This window comes from Protopterus annectens, chromosome 3.part1 (genome assembly GCF_019279795.1).
Source record: "Protopterus annectens isolate FY-2018-M chromosome 3.part1, PAN1.0, whole genome shotgun sequence".
Taxonomy (NCBI): domain Eukaryota; kingdom Metazoa; phylum Chordata; order Ceratodontiformes; family Protopteridae; genus Protopterus; species Protopterus annectens.
The window spans coordinates 55,331,488-55,358,987 of NC_056732.1; the positions used below are offsets into that span (position 1 = coordinate 55,331,488).

Genomic DNA, 27,500 nt, shown 5'->3' on the forward strand with positions numbered 1-27,500 from the left:
GAGGTTCTCCAGTTCAATTCCCAGCTGGGGTTCCTTCTCTGTGGAGTCTGCATGCCCTTCTTGCATTTGTGTGGGTTTCCTCCTGGTGCTCCGATTTCCTCCCATGTTAAAAAGACATGCATCTGCAGCGTTTCTCCCTGGGCCTCTGCTGAAAATTGGCTCCGTTCCAAGTCAGACTTTCCCAGTTAACAAATGTTGAATAAATAAATATGTAATTATACAGTGCTGCTCTATAATATCTCTTTTTCTGTGTAAAACATATATCTGTATCTTGAAATATTTTTTATCGTTTATATAATGTATCTGATCTGCCACTGACTCAAGTGATGGCTGAAAAGGGTCTGTGGACCACTAGCCCTTCAACTTGGTTAACAAACCAAACAGATAAATAAACTGACCGTGTACCTAAATCATAGTTTGTGAAAATCAGCATTGTTTTACTCTTTGATGTTTCCTGACATATTGTTCTCAATATCCACAGTGAGTCTAGAATTAACTCCTTCTGTAGTTCATATTTAAATACACTTGGGAATTATTTTTACTAACTGAGTTGATCCTAGTAGTGGTAACAGTATCCTTGCTATAGTGTTTGCTTGCATGTCTTAATATCTTATCATTTTGGCTCGCAGTACACAGTACACTTTAGTAACGCTACTTAGTGTAATTTTTCTTCAGCTACATCCCCACATAGGCATAGGACATAAAGGTGACATACGAACACTCCATACTCGGACCATTTTTGCCGCCAGTCCAAACTCCACAGTTGCACGTCAGTGTGAAAGCCCTTCGCTGAGCTGGTTTCTACCGAATGGTTTACAGATAAGTGCCCCATTGACATTCCTTCTTTTTATTCCTTTCTTGTGTACTTAAGAGTCCATGTCATCTAGGAAGGGAAAATGTCAAAGTGGGAGGCAGATTCCCAATAAAGACGGTCACTAAAAGTGTTTGCTCTGCGTTGGTGCTTCACACAAGCATACCCAGTGTACCATTTGTAAAGCTTTTTTTCCGAAAATGCTTCCCAGCCATCTGCCTCCTCTATGTATTTATCTTGAGAAGCAATTTCTCAAACTTTTGACCCATGGTGTAATGGCTGAATCTGTCTTCTCCAAAATATAGCCATCTCTTAAAAAGAAGACCAAGATGTCTTAGTCTAACTCTGCTGCTGTCCAGCCTCTACCGGACATCTGTCTCGAGGTGAATGAAGACCTCAAAGACCATCCTATGCAGATACTGGTTTCCTCTGCTATAACCCTATCAGAAGTCAGCATGGAAATGGCTTCCCACATGTCCTCTGAGGCAAAGCAAACATCTGCAGGGGATGCTGAGGTGGAACCATGGCTGATCATTTCCAAAGGGCCTAGGGGGATTCTCCAGATTCTGGTGAGGGAAGGGTCCCTGGTACTCTTACTGAGTTTAGGCATGGCTCTGAGCCACCTAGATTGGTCAAAACAGTTTTACTAAAGAAGAAGCAGAAAACTAAGCACATACCTCCCATTGCTAAGGACCCTCAGAGAGAATGGCAGGATTTTACTCAAGGGTTGTTCAGTGTCCTGATGGCCTTAAGTTCAACTCAGGGGGTGTCTGTTCCTGCTTCAACATGGTCCTCTACTTCAGCTAAAAGGACTAGGCAGTCTGATTCTTCAGATGAGGACAGGGATTCAGGGGTTGCATCATAAGCTTCCTTTTCACAAATTACTTCTCTTTTAGAAATGATTCCTTGAGTTCTGACTCTGCCTTTGAGTAGTCATACTTTGGGGTGACAGTAGTTCACATGATGGAATATTTTAAATGGAACTGTTCACAAGTCTCTGTTATTCAAAATAGGTATTATAAGCTGTAGCAGATAGTGTCCTAAACCTTCTTCTGTCCCTCCCCCCCATGTCAGATGTCTCGTTGGATGTTTTGTAGTTACTTCCTTGGCTCCTGATTCCCAGTCTCTGGCCCCTAAGAAACCTGACCATTTTTATAAAGTGCCTGAAGTCTTTAAGTACCTTTATAAGTGTCCTTCTTCAGACACTGATGTGGTTTCTCTTTCTGCTGACAAATCATCCAAAGTTTTGTCCTCTTCCAAACTCCTTCCCTGTGATAAAGAGCTATGAAGAGGTGGGGGGAAAAAGTGTACATTTCTGCTGCTGTGGTGTTTAGGGCCATTAATTATCAAACCCATATGACCAGGTATGTTTTGGTCCTTTTGTTACAGCTTAGGAGAGGGGACACTCTGACCATCCTGACTCTGAAGGAGTGACTGCTGCTCTCTCCTCATTAAGTTCCTCTTCTCAGGTTGCCCGTCACTCTATCAAATTTATTTATTTACTTATTTGCAGTTTGTTAACCGGGAAAGTCCATTGGGCCTAGAAGAACCATTTTCAATGGAGGCCCGGGGAGAAAAGCTCCATGATTCAGTATTTACAAAATTATATTGTAAAATTCATAACTACAATGTTTACAATAATAAAGAAACAAAACATTTCAAGTAGTTCATAAAAGAAAAACATTTTGAATTATGTAATTCAGTAACCAAAAAGCTATGAGGAAATTTATAGAGAGAGAGAGAGAGAGAGAGGAGGGTTGGGAGGGTGGCCTAATGGTTAAGGTGTTTGCTTTACAAACACAAGGTGCAGGGTTTAAGTCTCACAAGGCCTAATTGGCTAGGCTTACAATGGCTTGCAAGGGCAGTTAGCTTAGTAAGAACCTATGAGAGAGAGAGAAAGAGGGGGAGGGTAGCCTAATGGTTAAGGTGCTTGCCTTACAAACACAAGGTGCAGGGTTTGAGTCTCTCAAGGCCTAATTAGCTAGGCTTACAATGGCTTGCAAGTGCAGTTAGCTTAGTACTAACCTATGAAACTATGAGAGAGAGTGAGGAAATTGAGAGAGAGACACTTTTGAAAAAAAAAGTACAGAAAAAATTAGATCAAGAAGTGGTTATTAGGATGTTTTTGAAATAGGAGAAGGCCTAGGGATGAGTTAGAGGGTAGTGAAAGGGTAGATGTATCAAAGGGGTGAGAGCAGGAGCATTCCCAGAGGGATGAGAGTGAAGTCAAATTTTAAACTTAGAGAGATTATGGGTAGTTCTGATGTGAGGGGGCAGTTAATTCCATGTATATAGTTATGATGCAGCTGATGCATCCCCTAGAGCTGCTACTTTCAGTTCAATTATTAAGAGGTACTCTTGGCTTCACCTCTAGGCTTTACCTGATGGTATTAAGGCCAAGCTCCTAGATGCTACTTTGGACAATCAGAATCTCTTTGGTACAGATGCTGCTAACTTGTTTAAGAATCTACAAGACAAAGGTAAAGCGATGAAGGATCTTAAACAAATCTATGTTTCTCTCATACCAAAATTTCAGAGAAACTGTCCTTCTAAGTCTGCATTTGTACATAGGCAAACTCTTCATCATTCTAAAGGGAAGAGGGTTCTTAAGCATATTTTCGCAAACCCACCCAGACATCAAAAACTCAAAATCCTCCAAGTCCCCTTTTCAGGACAAATTTTCCTCCATCTTACATATTTTCTCCCCTTCCCTTCGACCAGATTCCTCTGTCTCTCAGGCTTTCTCTGTCCCTCCCTGTTTGGCAACAGATACGTTCAGACTCTTGGATTCTGTCCATTGTCCATCATGGTTATATTATAGTATGGAAATCCCTTCCTCCCTTCTCAGGTCTTCCTCAACATCCTCCAGATCAACTTCCTCATTTCTCTGGAGTTCTGCAGGATTTACTGGATCAGGGCATCATTCAACCAATTTCAGTATCCCAAAGAGAAACAGGGTTTTACTCCAGAATGTTTCTGGTTCCCAGAAAATAGGAGTCATGGAGACCTTTCATCTTTCCTTTTTAAATACCTTTCTAAATATTCCTTCCTTTTGGATGTTTTCCCTCCAGACTGTGTTTCCCCTCTTATTTCCATCTAAAGGACACCTATCTTCATATTCCTATTCACCCTCTATTCAGGAAGTTTTTATATTTCTCTGTTTCTTCCTCTCATTTTCAGTTCTCCTCTTTGCTCCTTGGTCTTTTTACAGCCCCAAAGATGTTCAACAAATGTCTGCCCCTGTCATAGCCTTTTGCAGGCTTCATAGAATCCAAGTATTCCTATATCTTGATGACCTGCTTCTTTGGGATCTCTCCCAATCCAGGATTTTGCAGCATCTGCACTTCACCATGCCTCTTCTGTGCAGTCTGGGATTCACCATCAACTTCAAGAAGTCAGTTCTGACTCCTTATCAAGACCATATTTTTTGGGGTTGCAGAATTCAAACCACACAATGTTGGCCTCTCTTCCATCTCCCAAAGTTCTGTCTCTAACAACCTACTTCCACTCTCTGCTCCCTCTTTCTCTCAGTACTGCAAGGTAATTTCTCAGAGCCTTGGAGTTCATGGCATCTACCATCCCCATGATTCCCTTTGCCAAGCTTCATATGAGGAAACTTCAGTGCTACGTCAAAATGTTTGGCTCCAGCATTGCCATCCTTTAGAGTTTCTATTTCCTTTACTAACCTTAGTGAAACTCAAGTTTCATTGGTGGATTCAGCAGACCTCCCTCAATCTGGGACTGCCTTTTCAGACTCCTACCACTGCTCAGGAGCTATTCATAGACACTTCCGAACTGGGGTGGGGAGCCTGTTCCAACAATCTGAGGGTTCAGGATTTATGGTCCCTTCTGTGAAGACTGGTAGAGAAGGGTGAAGGCTGCCAGCCTGGTCAAATAGAATATGATACATAATTCTGGCATTTGTAAATATAAATGTAAAATACAGGTTTGTTTCTTAAATGAGAGAAAATACTAAAATGTTGAACTTCAAGATTGTAGCAACATTGCCATCTGCTGTAAGGAAAACTAAGTCAAGCATTTCACATCTGTTCTTTGAAATTAAAATTATGTTTTGTATGTTCTTTGATCTGTAGAGCTCAGAGTCAGTCTGTGTGGACTAGCACATTTTTTCTATTGTTTTAACTTAAGGAATAATTACTAGAGTGTACATGTGAAATGTCTTTTATTGTTGTAGCTTCCTGAGCAGGTGTTAGCTTGCTAAATAATGTAGCCTGTTGGCCTGGGAACTCCAGGCTGTCAAAGAAATTATGTAATGGGAACTAAATGAGAATGATGTCATCTGGGTGGGCCTAGCAGAAATGTTTGTTAGTGATTTTAAAAAAACATTGCTCAGAGAGAGACTGTAAGTATTCCTGTCTTGATATCCAACCTACAGCACTGCCTGTTGTCTTAAGTAAGTTATCTTAGAAGTGTGTTTTCTTGAAGAAATAGCTAGGACTATAAAGATTAGACTAAGTGTTTTCTGTATTCAGATCAGAACTTTCCTACTGTATTGTTTTAAGTTTCTGTGTGATCTCTGAACTCCTGAATAGCACTGTGGTGTAGTATTATTGTCTTGCGTTTTTAGTATTTATTAAATATTTTTAAACACTTTTCAACTGTGGCTGGTTTATGTACAGATAAGTTAAGCTCTAGAGTACATTACATATTTATAGAGTTTGTTGTACAAAGCCACTCTAATAAGCCTTAAGACTGTTTAGTCACACTTACTATTGGATAATAATACTGCACAGTAATAATTGGACACCCTTTTAAGGGCCTTTGGGTAGCTGATAATTATTAGCTGGTGGTGGCAGTAATTACTACTGTATAGTCTGGGTATAGGGGCACAGCTGGAGAATCTGTGTCAGCCTTTCCCAGGAGTGTCTGTGAAGTTGTATAAATACTTATCTCAAAGTGTGTGTGTGTGTCAGCTACTTGGGCAGGGACATGAAGCACTGGTTGGACAGAGAGGGTACTGGAGGTTAGCTTGTCAGCTAGGCTGAGATCTGGACCCTATAGCTGTGCAAGTGGGGAGTCTTATTGGGGACCTGAGGAGCAAGGGAACGACCAGCCCTAGACTGACTGTGATCTCTGTGTGCTCTTAAGGGAAATTGCACTTTACTGTGTGTATTTGTTATCCTTTTCTCCTATATATGAGACACCCTCTCTGGTGTTAGTGGTGAGGATTGAGGCTCCTTGATTGCTGGGCCAGGGCATGGGCATCACACCTTCAACTGAAGTCAGACCACATTGATACAAAAGGAATGACGGTGCACATTCTGGCTTTTCAGGTCTTCCATTTTCTTTGTTCTCCATCTCCTTTTAAAAGTCATTGCAGACAACACCACAGTCATGTGGTACATTAACAAACAGAGGGGCACAAGGTTTTATTTTCTTTGCAGAATAGCTCTTCAGGCCTGGGATTTGGCTGTCCTCCATCAGGTAACCATTCAGGTGGTCTGCATCTTTTCAGAACACAACTTAGGGGCAAACTCCCTGAGCAGGTCTAGGACACACCCTTAGAAATGGGTGCTTTACATAGAGGTGTTTCTGTACATAGTACATCAGTAGGGTATTCCTCAAGTGGTTCTTTTTGCTAACCCTCCAAACAGGCAACTTTCTCACTTCTGTTTCAGAGTCCCAAGTCCTCTGACTTGGAAGGTGCATGCTATGTCCTTTTCCTGGAAGGAGATAGTCCTCTATGCTTACCCTCCTGTTCCTCTTCTTCCCAGAGTAAGACTCCCCAAGAATCTTGCTGGTGACACCTTTTTCACCTCACCATATGGACCCTCTCACAGAAGACAGTGGGTCTCTCATCCACCCTCACTTTTTGACTCTTAAGTTGACACTTTGGGTGGTAGGATTTTGATCCCATTTAGACACCTCTTTTCTAAGGACATGCCTGGGGTTCTGCAGGAGGTCAGAAACTCACTACCAGAAAATCCTATATGGAAAATATTTTCTGTTTGGTCTTTCAAGCATCACAAGGATCCCTTTTCAGTGGAGGTCCCTTTGGTCCTTTCTTATTTGTGTGAACTGCTCCATGGTTTAGCATATCTTCTGTTAAAGCGCATCTGTCAGCAATCCTGTCTTGTCTGCTCTTGAACCGACCTTTGACTTCTCATTTTGTTTGAAGTCAAACAATTTCTACAAGATGTTCTTCATATCAGACCTCCAAGAAAACCTTTTCCTTCCTCTTGGGCCATTAATTTTGTCCTTGGAAAGCTGACTCAGGCTCCTTTTAAGAGCAACTTTCCTTCTTTGTAAAACTGCACTTGGAAGATTGTTTTGTTGGTTGCCCTACTTCAGCCAAGAAGGTTGCTGAACTTCAGGCTATGATTGAATTTCCCCATTTTTGATTTTTCATAGGGACATGGTGCCTCTGCATACTAATCCTTTGTTTATGCCCAAGGTACTCAATGAGTTGTCTCTTAGTCTGTTTAGTGTCCTTCCTTTTTTCCTTCTGTACAATCTGCTAGTGAGAACATTCTTCACACCTTAGATTTACATAGACAGCTCAGGTATTATTTGAATAAGACAAAAGTTATCTGCAAATCTGAACAACATTTTGTTTCCTTTCATAGTAGGACATTGAGTTTGGTGGTTTCTAAGCAAACTGTCTTCTCTTGGATTTCTAAGGTCATTACTTTTTGTTATTCCTTTCATGGGAAACGGATTAATTTTTCAGTTAGGGCTCATTCTGTGAGGTAGTGGCCTCTTCTGGAGCTTTCTTCAAGCATTTGGATACTAGCTCCATCCCTGATGCTGCCACTTGGTCCTCTGTCCACATGTTTGCTAAACATTACAAGCTGGTTGTCATTTCCAGAGGCAGAGCAAAATTTGCCAGGGTTATCCTTTATTGGATTTGTGGATGGTTCCTCTGTGCCGTGCTCCCATCTTTTACAGTAGCTTCAGTAATCTCCCACACGTTATGAATACAGAAACAAAAGGACACCTATCTTCATATTCCTATCCACCCTAGGGGGATGAAAAGGCTTTGGTATACTGGCTGGATGTTGGGCTATCCTTGGCAGGAGATCCCACATGTTATAAATACTGTAGCAGTGAAAAGAAGGACTTCTACTTTTGTAGTAAGATTTTATATAACTGCGCTTTCTGCCATAAATATATTACAACCACAAGCTGAGCAACTGTTTGTTTCTCCGCTGCAGAGATTGCATTTTTCTGTATCTCCCACTTTTTCTATTGATTTTTCCAAACAATTTTGTATGCAGTTCATTGTTTTGTGCCTGCCATTATCAGCTTTTCATCTTTTGGTTTAAATTCACCTCTCATTCACCATTCATTTGTCAAATGCTGATCAAAATATTTCTCCAGAAATTATATTTGCCCATGTAACTGTGAGCTTTCTATCTGTCTCTCTTTTTTAACTTTTCCAAATGTTTGGTTATTTTAATTTCTTGACAGGAATAGACTTCATTCCTAAATCAGAATCAATATTGATTCAGTCATTGATGTTTGCCAAGAGTGTTGCTCTTTGTGGTTTTCCTACACACTCTCAAGGAAAAATTGCTTCAGTGTTAGTAGCCCACAGGAAAAAAATGCAAATGACATAATGCCAAATGCTTTTTCCCATTGGAAATCATTTCTGGTATAATTTCTAATCATGTGCTGACCATGTTTCCTGCAAAAAAAAAAGAAAAAAGAAAAAATGCATTTTTTCTCGCTTTTGGTTTACAGGCATTTTTTTCATTCTTTTGAAATGTTCAATTTCAGGAAGTTCACATTTTATAGCAGAACCGTTCTTAGCAGTCACTTTGTATGCAGATTTGCATTCTGTCCTTCATGTGGGATAACTTACATATATGGTCAATGTCTTCAAACATTGAACTTATAATAACAAAAAAAAAAAAAAAGTACCCTAATGGGTTTAAGCAGAGGGGCAAGCCCCCCTGCACCCCCACACCCCCCACTACTTAAATATACCAACTCAGAGACCGCACTACATTGCAGTAAACGGAAATCTCCCCTTACGGAGATTTCCGTTTACACGTTCGATATTGTGCGCTTTCGCTATTCTCGTGTCGACAATGTCAGCTTTCGAGAATATAATATAGACCCGCACAGTCAAATGCACGTGGAAATTATTTATTTTCCTTATTTACCCAGCTGCTTGTACTACTGCTGGAGCTACCTTGGTGCGCTTGTATGACATCACGCTGGTTTCTGCTTGTCAGTCTTAATATTTTATAACGTTATGTCTTTCAGCACACAGGGCGTTATAGTAGCTGGGGTGGATATTTCATTATTTAATGGGGCTTTTTTTCCTTTTCTGTTCAAGTACAGTATGTCGTTTTCTTAACTAGTCTCTAGTTTCTTAACTACTGATATTGGATGATCACACTTGATTGCTACCTTTTTGTTTCAGCAACTGTTTGTGATATGTTGTTGTGTCTTTCGGCTTTTCCCAGTTAGGGGTCACCACAGCGGATCTCTGGTCCGCTAATGATTGGTAGTTTATTTTTACGTGCCGAGTTACCAGCCCTGATGCACAACCTTCAACGAAGGTATGCCCATTCACGCATGTCTCCACGCAGAAGACGCTCTAGCTGAGAATCGAACCCGACAGCATCTTACTGTGAGGCGACAACGCTACCGCAGCACCACTACCGCGGGTAGTAACTGTTTGTGATATAAGCTTTGCAATTATGCTGTAAAAATCAAAGAGAAATGAAATCTTGTTAAATAACTTTCTGATGAAGACGTGCTTAAAACATTTTTCTAAGCACCTTTTTAAGTTGTTATACTCTAGTTTCATGCTAGAGCAAAAATAGCAGCTGTCATATATTAGCATCAGAAAGCTGAAGCAGCTTTAAAAGCTGTAATACACGTTTGCACTGCCACACTTCTTTTTTGTGTGTAGGAGTACGACATGTATTACAACTTTAAAGCAGTTAAACGGGCAGAGATACACTTCATGTGTGTCCATTGTTTGTGAGGCAGTGCTAAGAGTGTCTCAATCTTGAAAGCTGTAAAACACTTCTCCTTCCTAATGTTTCTTTTCTCTCTCTTTTGCACTTTTCTTTCTCTCTGTCTCTCAAAGTGGTAGTATACAGAGCAGGTGGAAGTCCATATTCTGCAAATAATTATGATTGTTTCTCTCTGATCATAGCCAAGTAGTTTTTGTGGTTTCGGAAATGATGTCAAGATTCACCCCTTGAGCTTTGCTATTAAAGTGAATTTCTTGGCATACATTTCTCAGACTTATAACAAACTGGTTATAATCAGAGAACCAATCATAATTCTGTTTGTGGTTCACATTGCCAGTACTTCCTATATATTTGTATAGTGCAATATTTGTAGCTTCCTGTATAACAATACTATTGTATTATTGTGTATATTAGTATGACCCTCATTCATAAATACATCACAGTCAGCAATTAAATGTGCAACTCTTTTTAGTGCTGTATGAGAGACCCTACAATTGTCTGTATCTCCCACTTTTTCTATGTATTTTGTGAACCATCTCATATACAGTCCTTTTCTTGGGTTTTCATTTTTTGTCTTTAATCTTTTGATTTCAGTTAGTCTCTCTACTTAACCATTCATGTGTTGCATCTTGATCAGCACCAGCAGTTGTTTATACTTGTCACTATTTTAGGCTTCACAGTTTCTTTTCTCCTAGTCAAAATATTTGTATACTTTCTTTCACTTTTTAGCAGTTTCTATGGCTACCTGTTTTTGTCCACTTGTAGGTTGATTTCTATATCTACTTTCTTTAGAAACGCTTCTATGAATTAGAGAAAAATGTCATGCTAGACTTGTTTTCAGTAATTTGGATCTGACATCAACAAATATGTATGCCGTCCCACAACCGTACATTGTGCATAGTATAATCAGTTTCAGGGTGGTCTGTGTGTCCTTCGGTCCAAGGGACCACAACTGTACATCGTGCATATAATCAGTTTCAGGGTGGCCCATGTCTCCTTCAGTCCAAGGGACCACAACCGTACATCGTGCATATAATCAGTTTCAGGGTGGCCCATGTGTCCTTCGGTCCAAGGGACTACAACTGTACATAGTGCATATAATCAGTTTCAGGGTGGCCCATGTGTCCTTTGGTCCAAGGGACCACAACCGTACATCATGCATATAATCAGTTTTAGGGTGGCCCATGTGTCCTTTGGTCCAAGGGACCACAACCGTACATCGTGCATATAATCAGTTTCAGGGTGGCCCATGTGTCTTTCGGTCCAAGGGACCACAACCATACATCGTGCATATAATCAGTTTCAGGGTGGCCCATATGTCCTTCGGTCCAAGGGATACACAGTCTTTATATGCACTCTTTTTTATATACTGTTTGATCGGCATCAGGAGATGTTTGTTCCATATCCATTTAAGCCGATGATGGTCATGACTGAAAAGGGGCCCTTGTGATCCAGTTCATTTACTTGCAATTAATAAAAATTTGGATTCTTGCCATATGAATGAGGTTCTGTTTAATCAGAATGAACAACACGTCTTTAGAAGACCTTCATCAGTGGTGTAAAACCTTATTACATAGGATGTGTAGGCTGCTGCACCCACAGACAAGATGTATGGGTTGCCAAGGAGATACTTCGAGAGGTCTCCTGTGGTGCTTGTGACTAATACTGTGCTCTCTAGATTGCGTAAATGGACAAATAGGAGGGTCAGTGCTCAACTTGGGAAAAATACTACTAATAGAGGTCAGTGCCAGGCACCTTTCCCTGCAGTTGGGCCTCTATGAAAGAGCCAAAACACCTAATTTTCCCAGACTTTCCAGAAGTCCTGGCTGTACAGACAAATGTGTGGGAGTCTCTAATGGCAACGTTAGAGGTAAGTGCTGCAGTTTTTAAAGTATATGAAAAGAATGTAGTCAAGAACTTGTACAGTTTGTGCTTCATATATTTCTTACCTTATATTAAAATAAAAAGTACTACTCAGGCAAGCGGTTTATTGTTGGACCTGCTGGTGTATGTTCAGCTGAAGACTCAGGCTCACCTGTTTGCTTCAGCTATTGAACAGAGAAGAGATATTGTTCTAAATTCTAAGTTCTAAATTCTAAATTCTAAGTTCTGGGCTGGCTTAAATAATCTCCTCCATCCCGGTAAATCAGGTACCCCTACCCCTGGGACACTTATTGGCAAAAACCCAGAAGACATAGCTAATACTTTTAACTCCTTCTTTACTGAAACTATCCAGTCACTAGCCAATCAACTACCCCCTCCTTCCTCTCCCCTAGCTAACATTTCTGAGGATACATTCCCCCTCTTTAAATTACAGCCTATCCCCACCTCTTACATCAGAATCTTACTGAAGAAACTCAAACCAACCACCCTCTCGGCAGACCAACTCCCAGCGGAATACTTACAAATAGCAGCAGATGCGATAGCCTATCCTATCTCTATCCTGATTAATCGAACTATTACCGAGGCCACTATCCCCTCGATCTGGAAAATATCCTACGTCATACCACTCCATAAGGGTGGCTCTTCTACCGAACCGTCCAACTACAGACCCATAGCAATTTTGTCTCCAATAGCCAAAATCATGGAAAGATGTGTTCATAAACAATTTCTCCATTACCTCACCCTAAATAACCTATTGACCAAATCCCAACATGGTTTCAGACCCCACCATAGTACTACCACCGCCCTCCTTTCTTTTACTGACTCAATTAATACAAATCGTAATAACAGAAAAATATCTTCCGCTCTCTTTCTTGACTTGTCAAAAGCCTTTGATATGGTCAATCACCAACTACTTCTCCACACGCTAGAAACCTTCCACTTTGACACCTCAGCCCTCAAATGGTTCCTTGCTTATCTCTCTGGAAGGCAACAGGCAGTCCAATGGCAAAATAAGCTCTCTCAACTACTACCCAATACCATAGGTGTTCCCCAAGGCTCCATACTAGGTCCCCTTCTCTTTTCCGTCTTCATAAATGAACTCTATTCAGTCATCCCCAAAGCCATATGCATCCAATATGCAGACGGCTCAACCCTTATCTGTTCAGATGTCACTCTCCCTGCTTTAGAAGTAACAACCCAACACTGCTTTGCTACAGTAGAAAAATGGCTCTTTGAGAGGAATGTCATCCTAAACCCAAAAAAAACTAAGTTACTACTATTCTTTCCCACCTCAGCTCGTCCTCTAGTGCAACACAATACACAAGCTAACAATACTACCTTCTCCGTTCAGTCTAAAAACGGGACCATAATTGAACCCGATACCAACACTAAACTACTAGGGGTGACTATTGACAACAAACTTAAATTTGACTTGCATATCAGCCAGACCATAAAAGCTGTAAATAAGAAACTCGGATCCTTGTATAGAATCAAGAACTTCCTAACTCCCAACGCTAAACTAACTATCGCCCGTACCCATCTCCTCTCCACACTTCTCTATGCCTCACCTGTATTCTCTTTCCTCAACATATGCGATATTAATAAACTATCCGTGACTTACAATCACATTGCCAGATTTATAACTGGGGCTCCTTATAGAACTCACCACTGCCACAATCTAAAGAAACTTGACTGGTTAGAACTATCCAATCTCCTCAAACTAAACCAACTCTCTGTAGCATTTAAAATCATTAAGGAACCTGACAAAACCCCTTCACTGAATAACCTACTGACCCCCTACTCTAACCTAAGTAGTCTTCACTCCTCCAACAGATCTCTGGTACAAACCACCAAATCCAATAATATGGTGATGCTCTCTTCGCCAATACAATAGGAAAGGTTTGGAACTCCCTCCCTAACTACTTAAGACTCACTAACTCCCTCTCTCAATTTAAAAAACATCTTATACAATTCTTTAAGGCACATTGGCTATGCTCATGTGCAAATCCAGACTAGCTGCTAATTGAACTACAGCATATCCTATCCTACTTGAACTAGCTAACTGGGGTTCTCCTCTTTTTTGGCATCAAATAATTTGTAAATAAACTGACTACTACCCTATTTAGTTCGTTCTACTGTAATCAGTTTCTCCATGATCACTTGGAACCCTGCAATGGTGTAGAACTTTTTGAACATTGTAACATTATTGTCTCTTGAATTTGTCTCTTGAATTTGTATTGTACTTGTAATTTTGAGCTGGATTCTTTACTGTCTTGTTGATACAATAATCATGCCAAGGAAAGCATAAAGAATGTTAATTTGTCATGCCTTTCATTTATGTACCTGTAAACCTATGTGTTTTTCTGTTTTTCTGTTTTTTCTCTGTGGAGCTTTTCTCCCCGGGCCTCCGCTGAAAATGGACATGTATCCAGTCGGACTATCCCGGTCAACAAATGTAAAATAAATAAAATAAAATAAATAAATGTGACTCTAAACTTGTGATTTCAGACTGACTCTGAATCTGACTGCTTTCTACCAATGTATGGAGCGCATTCAGTTCTGAATACTGCTTACAGTACAGTCCTCCTTCCCTTTTATAACAGAATTGGTTTATTAGCTCACTAAATGTAAACATTTTAAGAAAAGAGATGGAAATTCCTGTGGTTTACCCTGAGTCCCAGCTCTTCTAATACAGAATATTCCTCTTGGTTATTTTGTTGGTTCCACAGGGTCAAAAACACCCCCACTGTGGAGGTAGCAGACCTGCAGTGCAGGAGTCTCCTGGTATTTCATCATTTTTTGGTGCTGGAGGTTCCTTTGCAGAGCTGTCTGCACTTAGGCATTTCATGGCACAATCGTGAGTCAAATCTTTAGGCATTTTCATCAACTGGAAGGCATTTTTCTCTTGTTCTAGTACTGACCATCTCATTTATACAAACTGCTGTGGACTCCAGATGTTGTAGGGCCTCCATTTGTCAAGGATATCCTTGGAACTGTTCTTTTGGAAAGAGTGGATCTCTTGCTAGTGTAGGGATCAGGCGCAGGCTTATTTTCATCTGCTGTAACTTACTGTTGGATGTATTTTCATAGTCCCACATTCTTTTTACACAGAAGTTAACTCACCTGGAGCAAATAGATGCATATTGATGGTTCTTCCCTAGACAGTAGATACCTTTACATTGACAGCTGCGACTAATAGTAATAATAATAATAAGTAGTGCATTCTTAGTAACCTTGTGAATGTTTGTAAGAGGTTGGGAGAAAGGTCACTATTTACTATCAGTAGAGAAACATTTCAAACATATTCTACAGGTTATAATGGCAAAGGATATTGAAAAACATCGTATTAAACTGGGTATGTTTAAATGTGGCTGTTGTCAGCAGTCTACATTTATTAATGCTGATGCCCTCTTTGTTTAAGAGATTACATACTGAGTGCTTCATAAACACTTCTAAAAGTGTTGTATACTTTGCTGTATGTTATCAGTGTTAAGCCTTTTCATAGGTTCATAGGTTCATACTAGGCTATCTGCCCGAGGGCATTTACAAGCCTAGCCCATCGTTTTGTGGCTTACGCCACCCCTTTAGTATGGGGAACTATACCCATTATTTTGCTGTGCCTCTGTCGAGCAGTGACACTGAGGTAATCCCTGGGGTATATAGGTTCATAGGTTAAAAGGGACATTTTCCTCACACACACTAACCCCCCTCAGCCAAAAACACACACTTGCCATTTGCAGGATTCAAACCCCTATCTGACTATGCTATGACACTCGAGACGGACACATTAGCAGAGTGTGCTATTCACATTTTTATATACAGAAAACCAGCAGATAGTTGCAGCAGAAAATATATGAGCATGTTCTAGTTATTACAAATGATAATATGAATAACTCTCTTAGCAGACATGCACAAGGTTGCAAAAATTTCAAGCAGTCTTTGTTTACTGTCATAGCTGTGGTCACTTCTGACCATAGAGGTGGCAATATTAATGATTGTATGACATTGAGTATTAAAAGAGTACCAAATTGGATGCATGCAGATGGCTGGGATTAAACAAAATAATATATGTATGACTTATTCATGCTTGCTGGAAGCTCAGGCACTAGAACCTTTATATTAATTTATCAGAAGCAGTCTCTGACAGTTTTAACTGATTCTTTACCGAGACAATCCAAGCCCTAGCCAGCCAACTGCCTCTTAGCTCCCACAGCCTAGATAGTTCCACCCCTAAAAATCTACCCTTATTTAGCTTTCAACCTGCTGCCACATCACTTATCCATACCTTAATCAGAAAACTAAAACCCACCACACTCTCGGCTGACCAACTTCCGGCTGAATACCTACAAAAATCAGCTGATGCCATTGCCTACCCAGTGTCATTACTTATCAATCGCACCATAGTAGAAGCAAAAATTCCTAATATCTGGAAGATATCCTATGTAATCCCTCTTCATAAAGCAGGTAGTTCTACTGAACTCTCCAATTACAGGCCTATAGCTATACTCTCTCCTCTAGCAAAGATAATGGAAAAATGTATTCAAAAACAGTTCATGTACCACCTAATAAATAACCACCTCATGGCAGATACCAAGCATGGCTTCAGACCTCACCATAGCACTACCTCAGCCCTCCTAGTCTTTTCCAATACCATAAACCTCAATCAGAATAATAACCATATTTCTTCTGCTCTATTTTTGGATCTGTCCAAAGCTTTTGATATGGTGGATCACCAACTATTAATCCATACCCTGCAATCATTTTGTCTAGATCCCAAAGCCCTTCAATGGTTTTATTCCTACCTAAATGGTAGACAGCAGACTGTACTTTGGCAGACCAAACTCTCTACCCTGCTACCTAACACCCTGGGAGTACCACAAGGTTCTATATTGGGCCCACTGTTATTCTCCATCTTCATCAATGATTTGAACACTGTCATAACTGAAGTCAGCTGTATCCAATATGCAGATGACTCTACACTGATTTGCTCAGCAACATCCGTTACAGAGTTACAGTTAGCTACCCAGACTACCTTTAACACAATAGAAAACTGGCTTACCAATCGTCGCCTGATACTGAATTCTAAAAAGACTAAAATGCTGTTATTCCCACCAACACAAAGGTCTAGCACCATTAACTTTACAATTAAAGCAAAGGATGGCACAATAATCTCACCTGACCACTCTACAAAACTACTAGGTGTCACTATCGACAACAACTTAAAATTCGACCTACATGTTAACCAATTGATCAAAACCATCAATAAAAAACTAGGTTCATTGTACAGAATAAAAAACTTCCTGACTCCCCCAGCCAAGGTTGCCATTGCTCAATCTCACCTTCTCTCTACTCTCTTGTATGCATCCTCTCTTCTCCGTAATACTAGTAAGACTGTCCTGAACAAAATCACTATCTGTTATAATCACATCGCCAGGTTTGCCACTGGGCTGCCTTTCAGGACACATCATCGCATCAGTCTAATTCAGCTTGGATGGCTTGAACTACCTAGTCTAATATTATATAACCAACTGGTTATGGCCCACAAAATTATATACAACCCTGAAAACACCCCTGCACTCAAAAATCTGGTCATCCTGTATAACAACCTTAGACCATTGCATTCTTCCAACAGACTCCTTATCCAGACATGTAAAACTAACAACCTAGCCGGCGACTCTCTCTTTACAAACTCTGAAGCAGATCATGGAACTCTGAACCACCTGAGATTACCTCTCTCTCTTCTCTAGGTCAGTTCAAAGCTAAGCTCAAACAATACCTGAGATCAAAATGGACATGCTATTGTATCAAGCCTGGCTAATCTTTTCTCCGGATTGTGTACAGCCGCTATGTAACCTGTCTTGTACTGCAGCTTTCAGATTTATCTACTCTGAACAACTGTTAACGAAACTATTAAAAATGGTAGTTCATTGATTTAATGTAAAAAAAAATATATAAAAAAAGTTCTATATGTAATTTCTGTATGGATTGTCTCTATGTTCTCTGTAAATATTCTATTATGCTATCCATGATATGTGATATGTAATGATATTTTTGTTACTGTTTGGAGCTTTTCTCCCTGGGCCTCCGCTGAAAATGGACATACATCCAGTCGGACTATCCCAGTTAACAAAGGTAAAATAAAATAAAATCAGTACATACATACTACCTCTCAACTGTCCAGATTCTCACAGAATGTCCAGATTTTTCCTCATATTTTTGGTCTTATTCTCACAGTTGGTGGTTTTCTGGCAAATCATTGAGGACTAAAATCACTAAATAATGATGGACACTTTAGTTTCTGACCTGATATCCTTCAGAAAATGCATGTTAACTCAACATCCATCTTTTATTCTAACAACTTTGCAAGTTTATAAGAGCAATGTTTAAAATCTGTTCCTAGTTTTGGGCTTTTATCCCTCCATTATTTTTGGCTTTGTTCAGACTTCTTTTGCTAAAAGGTTGAGAGGTATGCATGTATATCTTGTTTGTGATTTCACCACCTTCGATTGTTTTTCATCACATGTTTTAATAGATTTTCAATTCACCTATTTAAGTGATTTGTACAATGTTTACCTTATTGTCTGAAGAAGTCATTAAAGACTAAAGCACTTACAGTGAGGCTTGGTAATTACCAATCAGTGAGGAAAACAGTACGGTCTAACAGTGTTTTCCTTTTTTCTTGTGATTGATTCTACATCTTCTCTTTGCTGTAGAGAAGTATCCTAAGCCTCAGTTGGTTTTATTCTGCTTTAAATTCTGCATGCATACATCTGTGATGCTTGCTAGATCTAGCAAAAAAAACATCTGAGAAAGAAAAAGCGTCCTCTTTAAAGTTATGTAGGACATTTTCCAGACCTCCAGACCACATTAAGGATTGTAATACTTGCAGTAAGAGAACACGTGGAGAGTCAGAGAACATGTAAAAGAAATGGTCATGTCAGAGAATTCAAACCAGGAGCTAAAGTAATGGACTCACTGCTGAAAATAAACTCCTTTCAAAATGGCAATGACATTTTGAGTTATAGAAAAAGTAAGTGAAGTGACTTAAGGCATGACAACTAAAAAAAAAAAAGAAAATTGGAATCAGTTATACCATACAGCTATGCCTGACATATAAGGCATCCTTAGACCCTGCTCTGATGGATCTCTTGCACATCTGCAAAACAAACAGCACCAGAAACACTTGATCCAAAGACCTGAACTTTGCCTGTGACATGCTGAAGAGACTGATATGTGTCTCAAATGATCCTCACACTATGGAATAAGCGCCCCATCCATGTGAAGCAAAGTTCAACCCTGAACCTATTCAAATGAAACCTTGATCATTGGCTGGGAAATCTCAAATTCACCCCTATTCTGCCCCCCATGTCTCTGATGGACAAAGGTCAACAGTAAGTAAATTAAACCCCAACTAACATACTCCCAGTATAGCCCTTAACTACCTCCTTAGTAACATACTCCACCATTTAGGAGTCCAAGGTACTCAGGGGACAAAACTGGTTTGGGTTGCATGGATAGGCTTATAAAGACCCTGGGGGTCATTAGCCTAGGATAAACCTATGAATCGATGAACTTATACATAGAAAACTAAAACCCACACACACACACACACACACACACACACACACACACACACACACACACACACACACACACGCACACATACATACACATACATACATGTTCTTAAGCTGCAGTAAATAACTGAAAAAGCTTGTGATCCTATTATTTTACGACAAGGCATTTCATTATAAAATTCAGTTTGCTGACGTTGCCTGCAAAAGACTATTTATTTATTTATTTATTTGCAGTTTGATTACCAGGGAAGTCCACTGGACCGAACTGACCCATTTTCACTGGAGGCCCGGGGGAGAAAAGCTCCACGATACATTATACAATTTAGATACAACTAACAGTTAATAGTAAAGATAATATAAACAGATATGAAATAAACTTGTATAAGCAGTGTGTTTTATTTTCACTTGGGCCATCTCTTAAGCAGTTGCCAGAATATTTTTTCTCTTGATAATTACAAAATATTTCTTTTTAATGTTATTACAGTTTCTGGTTTTCTTACTTATACTGACTTCTTGCTCAGGAAGCATGCAGCAGGAGATTTTTGTCATAACTGGAAATATTAGCCAGACAGTATCACCTTTTGTCATGCAAGTAGTCAGTGCGCTTTACAAACAGACACAGATACGTACATGTTTTTCAATGGGAGCTCATCACAGAAGCTTTCTAGTACCTGGAAAGGGATAAAAAATGGGAAAGAATGGAAAAATGCCTTCTGGGTTCCTAGTTTTTGCCGAGGTTATAGACTATGTAAAATTTGCACACATTAATGTCTTTATTCTTTAAAATGTTTATTCCATGAACAGCTTAAAAATATGCATGAATTATCCATATATATGTATGTAGGAAGGGAACTGTAACACAGGGGCAGAGTTGTATAAAACAAATAAACACAAATGCAACTTACTGATAAAATATACCACTGCACAAAAATGCATGTTTTGTGTTTGTCAGTAAAATTTCTTTTTAAATAACTGGAAGTTTAGGTCCTTTCAGAAGATGCTGTCTGTAGTGTACCAAATGTAAACCTTCCAGTTTTAACTGCATGTAAGCTCTGCTTCCTTTCACAGGAGTCATCACCACCACTCAAAGCTTTGATCGGGAGAAGCAACGTGAATACACTGTGTCAGTAACAGCTACAGACCAGGCCCAAGAACCCCTGATCGGTGTATGCCAAATTACTGTCTACATTGCTGATGTAAACGACAATGATCCTAAATTCGAGAATAGTCGCTATCAATGTAAGTATCCTTAGAAGGTTAGGTATTTCTTCTAAATATTGCTTTGCAACAAGTGTGCACTTGAGCATCTTTAGGTTACAATATAGCAATACATTTGGTGTTCATTTGTTTTAAAAACAGTGTTTTAAGTCTGTATCATTCTTTTTGTAGAGCTTCTATTAGAAAAATAAATCATGCATCCCAAGTCATTCATCATAACTATTCTGCCTAAATGGCAGCAGTTTTCAGAACATAAAAGTTTTTGTTGTTTCTTTTTGTTACAGTCCCAGGTATTTGACAGGTTGGTGTTGATCTCCACATATAAGCCTTTACCCCCACGTCCATGCAGTATTTGGTGGGTACACTGTTTCATGAGTTGTGGCTACTGGGACATCTCTACCTCAGACCAAACAGCATTGATGCCTTCAAGTCCACCCAGAGGCTGTAGCTCAGCCTCCAGCCATAATCCTGACTACCCAGATCTACCAAGGTGACTGTCCATCCACCACTCACTTCCCTTCCACAAAGCACCAATCTTCCCTGCCAGCACAACTGAGTGTCTGGACCACTAATTGGACTTAACTCACCTGGGTTATAGTCAGGGTTTGTTTCTCTACTCCACCTCCAATGCAAATTACCTTGTTATTAAGTGATTATTTGTAAAAAGTCAGTGCACCTCCAAATCCCAAGAACACAGCAACCTATGTGAATTGTTCTCAGAAACCCTGTAAACCATTTCAATGGCTGCATAGGACTGTTGTACCTACCAGAAGTAAGCCCATAACTAGACCTAGAAAGATACCGTCCTGATGCCATGCCATATTTATTTATTTATTTATTTATTTATTTATTAATTACATTTAATTACTGGGTTGTGCCCGACTGGGCAAGTTTTTCAGCAGAGACCTGGGGAGAAAAACTCCAGTAACTAAGATACGTAGAAGTAAATTCTAAATATTCAAAATTAAAAATAAGAACACACAATAATAGAAATAACATATTACAAATAATACATAAGACATTGATAGAGAGGAAATAAAGTATCAACAATTAGAACAATAGTCCCTAGGTTCTTGAAACATGAATCTAGAGCAGAGGGTGGGAGTGTGGCCTAATGGTTAAGGTGTTTGCCTTACAAGCTCAAGGTGCAGGGTTTGAGTCTCACAAGGGATAATTGGCTATGCTTAAAATGGCTTGCAAGGGCAGGTAGCCAAGTACTAACCTATGAACCTATAAACATATTGCACAATAGTCTGTGGCATGAATTACAGAGTAAAAAAATTGCATTGAGTAAAATGTTGTAGTGACACTAGAAAATAACTCAGCAGTAAAACATGACAGAACATGAGGAGAGAAGGTAGCAGGAGAGATGAGTTTATCCCAGTGAGCAGCATGGGCAGAGTCAATTGTCTATAAGGTATTCCTTCAGCTTTATATTGAAGGGAGAATAGCTGGCAGTGATTTGTATGTTTAGAGGGAGGCCATTCCAGGACTTGTCTAGAGTATAGGTCACCATGGAATTTGTGAGATTGTGTAATTTTGAGCAGTGTGACTTATCTGAAGACCTATTAAAAAATATAAAACAAAAGGGAAAAAATATGGCTAAAACCAGGAAGGGTAATTCCCATGAAGATGAAGTAGGTCAAACAAAGCCAACTTTGAGGTTAATATAGCCTTCCAGATGAAAGATAACTGTAAGACATTCTTCAGCTCTATCAGAAATCGCAAGGGTTGCACATAGTGATGTGGTGAACTGGTGGTTAATGGTGCCACATTCACTGAGCCTGGTGATATAGCAAACCTGTTAATGGATAAATTTAATTCCAACTTTACCCTCCATCACCCCAACCATCCCACAAGAAATACCCTCAGACATAACCATCCAGCTATAACTAGGGAACACGTACTGGCTGCACTCACTAAAGCTAAGAACACAACCTCAGTGGGGCCCCGGTAGCATCCTGGGATGCCTCCTGAACAGCCTAAAATATGACTTATCAGGACACCTGGAATCACTTTTTAAAAAAATTCTTAACACAGGCTTTGTACCACGTGAATAGAGGACTGTGATGGTCATTCCCCTTCATAAAGGAGGACCTGCAACAGATCCGAAAAACTGCAGACCTATTAGTCTGGAACAAGGCATATGCCCCTTTATAACACACTAGATAGCTAGCTGGCCCATGGATAGGACACAAGAGGTTAGGAATGGTGAAGCCACCATCACAAAGAGGCTGATCACCAGTGGTGCTGTCCTGGGCCCACTGATCTTTGCCATTTACTTCCTGGTGTCAAAGCCAGTGTCAAAGGCCTCTGGCTAACCAAATTTGCAGATGGTTGCTGACTGAGAGCAGTCATTGACTCCCCCAGTAATAGAACACTCTTCAGGAAGGTCTAACACAGACCAACACTTGGTGCCAAAGCCATGTCTTAAAACTAAATACCAAGAAATGCATTATAGTAAGTTTTGGGAAGTTGGCCACCCCAGGAGACTATTTCATCATATAAAACACCCCTAAAAGTCAATGCAGTAGTCAGGGATCTGGGAACTCACGTAGACAGTAACATAGCCTTCACCCAACATGTGTCTAAAATAGTGAAAACAACCTTCTATGTTGCTCAATTTATAAATAAAGGCATGACATCTTGGTCCAGAGAGGTGATCATACCACTGTACTTGTCCCTCATCAAGACCCATCATAGAGTATTTATTTATTTATTTTTATTGTTCTAACCCCCTTCAGTACATACCTGACCAGACACATACAGCAACTGAAATGCCCCTAATGGTTCCTTACAAAAATAATACAGAGAGTGAACACAATGTCCTATGCTGATCACCTCAAAGTCCTGTCTCTTTACTGGGTATCATATAGACGTCTAAAAGGTGATATTTACCTGTCATGCAAGGCATACCTGAATGCTATTGGATGAACCTTTTGCACATCCACAAAACACATCCCTATTTAAGTGCGACATGGACCAATGGAGGGGTAATCAGAAATTCACCCCTGACATAGTGCCTATGTCTCTGATGTATAAAGGCAGTCAGTAAATCACCCCCTCCCTATATAAATCAATTTTGTGGGCCACATTTGGGTTGCACGGTTAGGCTTATAAGGACCGTAGTGGTTGATATCCTAGTATACACCTATGAACCTATGAACTGCAGAGATTGCTTACATACACTTCAGAAGATACACACCTTTCTAGAAAGCAGACTGGTTACCTGAGGATCCCTTCTACTAGATCTTGTTTGTAGTTTCTACGTCAGGGTGCTTTATGCTATGACTGTTTACCAATGCTTCTGCTACTTAATTTCTTAATGTTTATGTACTATGTATATAAAATATTTATTTATTATGTATATAATGAGTTGACTTTACTGTTGGGAATTTCAATATTTGTTCATTTTATATACCTATCCACTTCTGTTCATTGTCTATTCTCTTTTGTTTATGCATTTTGTATGTGCTTGGATTGATGTAAACTTTTTATCTGTTTTTGGCTGTGGATTGTTTCTTGTGCTGAGCCTGAAAATGATCCATTGATATCAGTACTCTACCCTAATTAACAAACAAACAAATAAATACAAATAAACATAAGCTAAGGTGAAGTGATTCTTCAAAATTGCCTTGACAGTCCTTTAGTTAACTTGCCCAGACACAAGTCGCTGTGCACACAGAAGGGCTAACAATTCACATTCTTATTTTGGTAATGTATATTAAGGGAACTGTTGTACAGATCCCACACACTGAATTATAAAACTTTTATTCCTATCAGGACCATCAGAGTGCTTTTGGGCCTTTAATTCCTGCATGAGATTTACTGATTACAGAATGTCATCGGTGGTGTTTTTAAAACGAATGTCACCAGGGTGTTGTCTGTGCTGAAGAGACATTATTGGACCACACCATGAATGCACAAATCCTAATGTATCACATAACCCAGATACAGAACACACATCCCTGAGAATGCAGCTTGAACATTCTGTGCAGCTTTCTTAGTACCTTGAGATGTCTCAGTCATATCACTTACATTAAGTACTTTGTATATTGTTAACTATAGTACCTGAAATGCAGCTAAATGACTTTGTGACTTGACCATCAGTGTGCTTTAAACTTCTGTTTGAATCATACAGTATAATACAAATATAGTATAAACAATACAATACAAATTACATTAGAAACACTATACAAAAAATAAGTTGAAAGAACAAACTGCTACAAGATGTTGTAATATATTACTGCACATCTAAACAGTTCTGTACAGTTAAAACATTACAGACGATAATAGTTACTCTCATGATGCAGAAATAGCAGCCAGAAAGTTAGTGATGCAGACATATAGCGAGAGAGAGTTAAGAATAGAAGCAATAAAGCCTGAGCAGCAGCTTAAGGATATGGTACAGAAACAGAGAAGGAGTTAGAAGAGCTTTAGGATCTTGCAGTCTGAGAGGGATTGAAATGTGAGAGAAAGAGGAAGACCTGAGCATTCGGCAGGCTTTATGCAGGAGCAGAGCCATGTATTTTTGAGATGATTTTTTAAAGAGGCTTTGAAATTGGTTAGGCCAGGAATGAACCTGTTAGCTAGAGGTAGTTAATTCCAATGTATATAGAGAAAGTATGAATACAGAGAGTGACCAGGTTTTCTTGTGGGTTTTGAGGTAGCTAAGAGATTTTTGTCCTCTGATCATAGGCATCGATTTGGTGTGTAACGTGTGACTAGATTGGCTAGTGCAGGGCAGGCAGTAGGCTTGAAAATAAGGTTGTGCAAGGTGGACAGCTGAATAAAGGCAAGTTGGTTGGGGAGTTCAACCCAGTTTAATTCTAGGAGTGGTTTACAGTGGTGTGTGTGATGTTTGTGGCAAACTTTGCAAACTTTGTTGTAGCACTGTTCCAACTTGCTTAGGGTAGAATTTTGTAAGTTAGTTAAGGCAGGGGCACCATACAGAAGAGAGGGAAGTAAAAATGTTTTTGCAAGGGTAGTTTTGGTTGCTGCAGTAAAAATAAATGTTGTTTCTATATGAGTCCCAGTTTTTGATGAGTTTTCTTTATATTTTGCTGTATATGGGGGTCAAATGAAAGTTTATTGTCAATGATAACACCTAGAAGTTTGGTTTCCTGCACTATTTCTATGGCAGTGTTGTCAAATGCAAGGATGTTGAAATGATCAGTGACAGGGGAGGTGTTTTTGGGATGAAAGAGTGCTAGTTTTGTCTTCTTTGAATTAAGAATGAGTTGGGTATTTCTTAGCCAGGATTCAACTGCTGTAAAGGACTGTTGAGTTTTTGAGAGTAGTTTTGGTAATGATTGAGCAGTGCAGATTATGGTGGAATCATCAGCGTACTGAATGAGGGTCCCAGGGTGAGAGACAGTGTGAAGGTTGTTTGTGAAAATGTTGAAAGAGTAGGGGTCCTAGGATGGAGCCTCGGGGGACTCCAGTAGGGTTGTGGAGAAAGTGTGAGAGTTTGTTGGACCATTTCACTGCTTGTTTACAATCCTTGAGGTAGCTCTGAAACCATTTTACTGTGTTATGTGAGAAGCCTAAGTTAGACAGTGTGTTTAATAGTAAGGGGTGAGACACTGTGTCAAAGGCCTTGGAGAGATCAAGGAATACTGAGGCTGTTTAGCATCCTGCATCTCTGGCCTTGTTCACTGTGTCTGTAAAAGATAATAGGGCTGTAGCTGTGCAGTGGCTAGGTCGGAAGGCATGCTGGGTTTTGGTTAAAAGATTGTTTTGCAATAGATATTGCATTACCTGCTGATGGATACCTTTCTCGAGAATTTTGGCTATGGGTGACAAGATGGACATAGGATGGAAATTGGATGGATCAAAAGAGTTGCCTCCTTTGTGGATGGGGGTGATGTGAGATTGTTTCCATATGTTAGGTACTTCTGATTGGATAAAGACCTATTTATAAGGATACTGAATGGGTAGGCGACTGAGTTAGCAGCCAGTTTGAGATAGTATGGGGGGGGGGTTGTCAGCTGAAATACAGCAGGGTTTTGTTTTTGTAGCAGTTTCTTAATGGTGTCAGTGGGTATGGGCTGAAATTAGAATGTGTTTGTATGACATTTTGTTGAGTATGGGGGTTAGTAATGACAGGGTTAGAAGTAATTGGCCTGGGATTGGTGTCTGAGTAGTTTGAAGGGTGGGGGGGTCCAGCATTAGGGGTGTTATTTAGTAGGTCTGAAATTGAGTTTATGAAGTGCTTGTTAAAGCTTTTGGCTATTTATGATGTAGGGGTATCAGGTGATAGGGTGTGCTCTCCATTTCTTCCAGGGTTAAGTACAGAAGATATGGAGTGCCAAAGTTTATTGGGGTTGGTTTTATGCTAGAATTGAAGCAGGGAATAATATGACTTCTTATCTCTGTTGATTAGTGTTGTCACTTTGTTACGTAGTGTTTTGTTACATAGTGTTTTGTTACATAGTGTTTTGTTACGTAGTGTTTTGTTATGTAGTGTTTTGTTACGGAGTGTTTTGTTACATAGTGTTTTGTTACATAGTGTTTTGTTACAGAGTGTTTTGTTACGGAGTGTTTTGAAATTAACATGATTTTGTGCATTTTTGTTTAGTTTCCAGGTTGACCAGGCTAGGTCCCTTTGCTTCATCAGGTGTTTCATCAGGTGTTTACATTCCTTAGAGAGCCATGGTGCTGAGTTCTTTTTGATTCTTATCATACAAATGGGAGCTAGTGTATTAAGTATGTGAAGGAAGGTGTTATTAAAGTATAGTACAGCGTGTTATTAAAGTATAGTACAGCATCATTAAGGGGGAGTTGTTTAAGGGGTGTCCAGTCTATTTCCTGTAGGAGATCGATGAATTTATGCTGACAAAAATTAGTTGAGTTCCTAACCAATTTTAGTGTGTACTGTTAGGTGTTGGGAGTTTGTTCAAAGGGAATAAGCTGGTAGATGATCACTCAGGGAGCTAGGCAGTGTACCAGAAGAGGGGAAATTGGTAGGGTGGGATACTAGAATCCAGTCTAATGTAGATTGGCAGGCAAGATCTTTGCTGTATCTTGTTGGAGCATTGATAAGCTGAGAAAAAA

General features: G+C 39.7%; 1 protein-coding gene across 1 annotated transcript in view; it reads left to right on the top strand.

The window, feature by feature from the left end:
- Nucleotides 1–27,500, top strand: part of LOC122797630 (neural-cadherin-like) — a 796,015-nt gene that overhangs the window by 281,023 nt on the left and 487,492 nt on the right. Inside the window, exon 10 of the mRNA XM_044066174.1 lies at nucleotides 20,295–20,465. Within this exon, the coding sequence (XP_043922109.1) occupies nucleotides 20,295–20,465 (171 nt within the window). The remainder of the gene's footprint in view (nucleotides 1–20,294; nucleotides 20,466–27,500) is intronic.